The following is a 5,400-nucleotide window of genomic DNA, read 5'->3' as shown; positions in this document are numbered from 1 at the left end:
GAAGATCACCATGAGCGATGGTTAGACTGCGATTCGAACCTTCAAACCGAGGTAGAGAGATATAACTAGTATGCAAATAAGACAAAACGATGCCTAGGTCAGTAAAATTTTGACAACTTTCAATTCAACTGAACTAACAATAACTAATTTAAAAGGCACAGGACCATGTTAAACTTAAAAATATGTTGATGAACCATTGCTGGCATTGTACCTGACATAACAAAATCCCGTCGTCATCATATCCGATATATGTATCCCATCGCATCCGACTTTATTCTATCCTACAAAGTAGGCCCGACGACCGAACGGAGCCTAATGATATAGCGAGACCGGGGCAGGGATTGCAATAGCACCGTCGCCAAGCAAATGGAGCCGGAGGTTTCAAAGCTCAACGTCTATTCAATTTGACGACCCCTACGGCGTCGTTTCGCGCTATGTCTCTTCCGGTTCCGGTTTAACTTCCTTAGCGGCCATCTTCGCGACTCGTTTCTCCGCGATCTGGGGCTGTCACCGGCTGCCTGCCTTAGGGTTTAACCGAACATCCTCGGAAATCTTCCCCCAGGTACCCTCCACCTCTGTCCCTCTCGATGCTCGATGCTCCATACATTTTCTTCGCGCCTCGTGAGTGGATTGTTACGCGGTCGCCGAGGTTCAAGGGGAACTGGAGATCTGGTTTTGTTTCTGGCGGAATTTCGATCGTTGCTTGTGCAGGGTAGAGATACAGTGGAATTTACCTTGTGTTTGGGTTCGGTGTTCTTGCGTTGGGTGCGGTGTTTGATGCGTTCAATTGGGTGCGTTTCGTGGATCGCTGGGGAAAGAGGGGATTTTCAGAAGCGAGTTTTTGTCCGTTTCTCGTGAATTTCCTTCATTAAGCTCGCCGGAACGACGATGAGATGTCCGTCGTTGGCGTCGTGTCTTGAGGTTCTGCGCATCAGGAGCTGGAAATTAGCTGGCCAGTGTTTAAAAATTATTGCTTTTTAATCGAAATGTTTTGGGTTTTTAAGAGCATTGGAGCGCTGAGAAAATACTGCGAGAACGAAGCCTTTCCACGTCTGACACTGGAAGAAGATCGCGGAGAAGAAATTGATTGTAGTTTGATTTATTTTCTTTCAAACCATCTGTTGGGGCTCCGAGAATGGCAAAGTCTGCTGCTTTTCGCTCTTCCAGAGTGTAATTCTAGTTTCTTTTGCGATTTTGTAAGTTTGATTGAATAACTAAACTGGATCAACAATGTGATTGCATTTCGTCTGTGTTACAATAACCCATGGGACAAATATCTCTGTTCAAGTCTTTAAAATTGGAGTGATTTGGCCTTTTAGATGTTTGGACGCCAATGCAACTGCATTGTTTGGGGAGTATCACTTTGCGTAGAGTAGCAAATGTACTGTAAAATTGTCATGTCAAGGTATATTACTCGAGATAGTTGTTGCATATTTCTAAGAGTGTGAATGTTAAAAATAGCCTGCTAATTTCACTTTAATTTTTATTCTGATAAACTTTGTTTACTTCATAGTTCTCAAATTCTGCTTTTCATCCACAGCCACCTCTCTGATAATGATTGTTATACAATTATAAGCTTTTTGCAGATTATATTGCTCGACCACGAAGAAAATGAGGCCCATCTTTTGCGGTAACCTGGATTATGATGCACGCCAATCTGATGTTGAGCGACTTTTCAAAAGATATGGCAGAGTCGAAAGAGTTGATATGAAATCTGGTAAATTTTCTGCTGTTGCATGTTCACAGTTAGCGTTGGCATCAGTTGAAATTATTGACACTTATTCCTTCTTTATTAACAATAATTGTAATTGCAAGCACTTTGCCCTATGTCGCAGCTATGCAAGCAACCACGAGCATGAAACTTAGCGAAAACTTCAAAATATGTCTTATATAGATAAAACAGGTCATGCCCATACTGTAAGACCAAACCAGAAGTGTATGTGCCTTTAAGCATAAGAGGCACCTATAGACAACTATTCTTGAATTTTTTTTTTTTGGGGGGGGCTGGCGAATTGCCCTATTCAGTTTGTATTGATCCTTTTCTCCCTATGCTAGCCTTTCTACTCGAACACTTGATCTGGCATTTTGGTTACATTGTTTACATAAGATGGGAGATCTATGAGTTTGAATCTCACTTAGTAAAGGAGAATCTTTAACCACTTGGTAACTTATTTTCTTGGATCCGGATGAGTAACTTTGTTCCCCAAGATTTATTCACTTTTGAAGGATTCTTTTGTGTGGATACTCTTGTACCGGCTGTTGAGTCTAGGTCCTTTATTGGTCATTTGAGAGAGAATGAGGGAGGTTTCAGGTTCTGGACAGTTTGGTTGTGCTTCAGGTGTAATCACTGACTTGATGTATGAGGTGTAGTTGTTGGGATGCCCACTGGCAAATAGACCTAACTAAAAACACTTGTTGTTACCCTCAACTATTTGTCGTCCCCGATTGCTTTCCAAAAGTGAAAGCCTGGAAGTGGTTCATAAAGAGTCTCTGATATTCTTTTTGGATACAATAGTTTTGCATGGGCTTGTTGCTTGTTTTTCTTTTGAAGAAAAGCAGATGTTGAAAATGTAGCTCCATGCTCAACTATATCTTTGGCGCAGGATTACTTGGAATATCCATGTACTTCTTGGATGGATGTGCTGTCCTGCATTTCTTTTCTTCCCTGCGCTACGCTTCATCTTCTTGTGTTTTTAAGGAGACCCAACATAATTTGCAATGGCACCAATCATATGATACCTTGAGACACTATTGCCCTTTCACTTTTCCCGGAATCCCTTCAGTCCTCAATTTTCAACATGTTTCTCTCTAGAGATCTCAACTATCTCACATCCAAAGACAGGTGTTGTGTTGCCTCTTCATAGATTTCTTTTGTTGCTACTGTTGTCTTTTTTTACTCTATGTATGTCTTGTGCTCTCTCTCTTTGGGTTCAAGTGACAAATATTAAGCGTGAAATTGTGCTGATTCCAAGCTGTCTTCTGTCCTCTTCTTCTGCTTGTTTTTACTGCTGAAATATTTTTGCTCTGGATCCTAAACATTTTGAATTCATAGGATATGCCTTTGTCTACATGGAGGATGAGAGAGATGCAGATGATGCAGTTCGAAGGCTTGACAGAATAGAATTTGGCAGAAAGGGACGCCGACTTCGTGTTGAATGGAGTAAGGTAGGATTGGTGATGATTATTGGTACTTGGACTCGAATGTTTGAATTATGGTAATTGTATTTGTTATAATTTTGAACCAAGTAGACATGCTGGATGCACATATTGACATTCTTCTCTGAGATGATGGGCCTGAAAAAGCAAAAGAAGAATAGACATACCATGAATCTAAAATCTACTTAAGGAAAGAAAACATTTTGAGGTTCGAGAATAAAATCAAAATAGGAGTTCTTTCATGACTTCAACCTTTCCCTTAAGAAAGATTGTATAATTTCTGTGAGGCAGATATGGATTGAATTGATTCAGGCAGTCTATTAGCTCACTTTGCTGACTATTTTAACAATTCTGTCTCCTAGGATGATAATGGTGGTAGAAGGGGTGGTGGTTCCAGAAGATCCGCAGGCAACATGAGACCATCGAAGACCTTGTTTGTCATTAATTTTGATCCTATACATACTAGGCCCAAGGATTTGGAGAGGCATTTTGATTCATATGGAAAGATAGCAAATATAAGGATCAGAAGGAATTTCGCATTTGTCCAATATGAGACACAGGAGGATGCTACAAAGGCCTTGGATGCAACAAATATGAGGTTTGATTGTCCTGAGGACTTCAGATTTATTCTTCTATATGTAGTCCTTGAGACTGTTACCGTTAAAGTTTGTTTAGTTGTAGTTTTGAAGATAATCTACGTCCCGTAGTCATCTGGGGATATTTTTTTTAGGGGAATGGTTATCACTTATCACAGAGTAGTTCCACCGTCTATTGATGACGTTACCTCAGTTTATCTCTGTAGCATGTGATGCCATAGCACCCCTATTATGCTTACTGCTGTCGGAAGGTGGTACTTAATTTTCCTTCTTTGTTATTCCAAGAAGTGGGACACGACCCACTACTGGGAATATAGAGGGACATGACCGAGCTTTTAGGCTATATTTGTCTTATCGCAGTATTATGGGATACGACCCTTTTCATCTATATTTATCAAGTTTTTATCATTGTGAATGTAGCAAATTGATGGATCGAGTTATCACGGTGGAATATGCAATTAAGGATGATGATGAGAGAGGGAATGGTTACAGTCCTGATAGAAGGGGTCGTGATGCGTCTCCTCATGGAAGGGGACGCGGGAGATCACCAAGTCCATATCGTCGAGATAGGGGTAGCCCTGATTATGGGCGTGGTGCCGTTCCAAATTCGAGAGATGACCCCCGAGGGAGTCCCACATATGACAGAGCCGAAAGCCCTGTAAATGAGAGATATCACAGGTTTGCTCGAATGCAGAGCCTGACTTAAGCATTTCTTTCTCCTCTAACCTTAATTTGGTTTGTTTTTTTTTACTTTTGAATGTGCTTTGATGTTGTAGCCGTTCACCTCCACCTCGCGAAAGATCTCGTTCTTGAGAAAGCGCAGCAAAGAAGTTATGGCAGGTGATGGTGAGGCTTAGGATATTTGTTGTCTGGCCCGGGGTCGCTTCTGGACTGGAGCTCTGTTAAAGACTTTTTAATTGTAATTTTTGGGAGTCTCTTTTAGCTTTAAAAGGCTTTCGTTTCATAAGGCAAATGTTCGTTTAATCATGTCTGTTGTACGGTCGACCTTTGAATGATTGCTGCTGTTAACGTGCAATACTTTTTAACTTTAATCACCTTGTAGTATTCTGCTTTGGTATGAATTGCAAATTTTCCTGTTTCCACTGATGTCGAGATTCTGGATGTTTGAACTGCTAGTCTCTATATACTTGTGTCGGTTGGGGACCTCTTCTTAACACTCCCCGGTACTACATTGGTACTCAAGCTTTTAAGAAACCCTCTTTGTGGTGTTTCGGGTAGATTGGAAGTACGAGCTCGAGCCTTGCAGCTTTGGTAAACTTCTGAAACTCCTGTTCTTACGAATTAACTTTCTAGTAAGTGGTTAGGCTCTATACTGCAGAATCATGAATTCATGGATTTCATTCAGTAGGTCAACCTGAACCCGAGTGGAGCTTAATGCAACTTGGTGGTGGGTTTATGAGTTAGTACATGCTATGCCGAATTAGAAACGAAGCCTTGACTGTCTGTCTAGCTTGATATACAGCCCTTAGTCAAGAGCTAGTGCAACCCCTTTTGGAAATTGGGAACGCTTGTTGGTACTGACGCTTCTTTAGTTAAATTAATCCACGCTCGGTTCACCGAGAGGACTCGAACCCCCAACCGGTTTCCGAGATGTTCTCTGATTTTGAAGTTTCAAGATTCGAAACGC

At 41.3% G+C, this 5,400-nt stretch overlaps 1 protein-coding gene across 3 annotated transcripts; it reads left to right on the top strand.

Moving 5' to 3' along the window:
• The first annotated feature begins 402 nt into the window (after nt 1-402).
• LOC115678187 (serine/arginine-rich splicing factor RS41-like) lies at nt 403-4,859 on the top strand. 3 transcript variants are annotated; one of them, XM_030601522.2, is made up of 6 exons: nt 403-562; nt 1,577-1,717; nt 3,053-3,165; nt 3,519-3,754; nt 4,173-4,430; nt 4,529-4,859. In XM_030601522.2, the coding sequence occupies exons 2-6, from the start codon at nt 1,612-1,614 to the stop codon at nt 4,563-4,565; spliced, it is 750 nt and encodes a 249-aa protein (XP_030457382.1). In that variant the 5' UTR covers nt 403-562; nt 1,577-1,611; the 3' UTR covers nt 4,566-4,859. The 3 variants fall into 3 exon arrangements, with proteins under 3 accessions (XP_030457382.1, XP_030457383.1, XP_030457384.1); XM_030601523.2 differs by having other exon boundaries at nt 430-562; nt 1,587-1,717; XM_030601524.2 differs by lacking the exon at nt 403-562 and adding an exon at nt 2,604-2,842.
• The last annotated feature ends 541 nt before the right edge of the window (nt 4,860-5,400 follow it).

This window comes from Syzygium oleosum, unplaced genomic scaffold (genome assembly GCF_021117445.2).
Source record: "Syzygium oleosum isolate NSW1041296 unplaced genomic scaffold, Sole_v2.1 Sole_v2.15, whole genome shotgun sequence".
NCBI classification, from domain to species: Eukaryota; Viridiplantae; Streptophyta; class Magnoliopsida; order Myrtales; family Myrtaceae; genus Syzygium; species Syzygium oleosum.
Note: the sequence above shows the minus strand (reverse complement) of the source record. Positions and strands in the feature narration are given on the sequence as shown.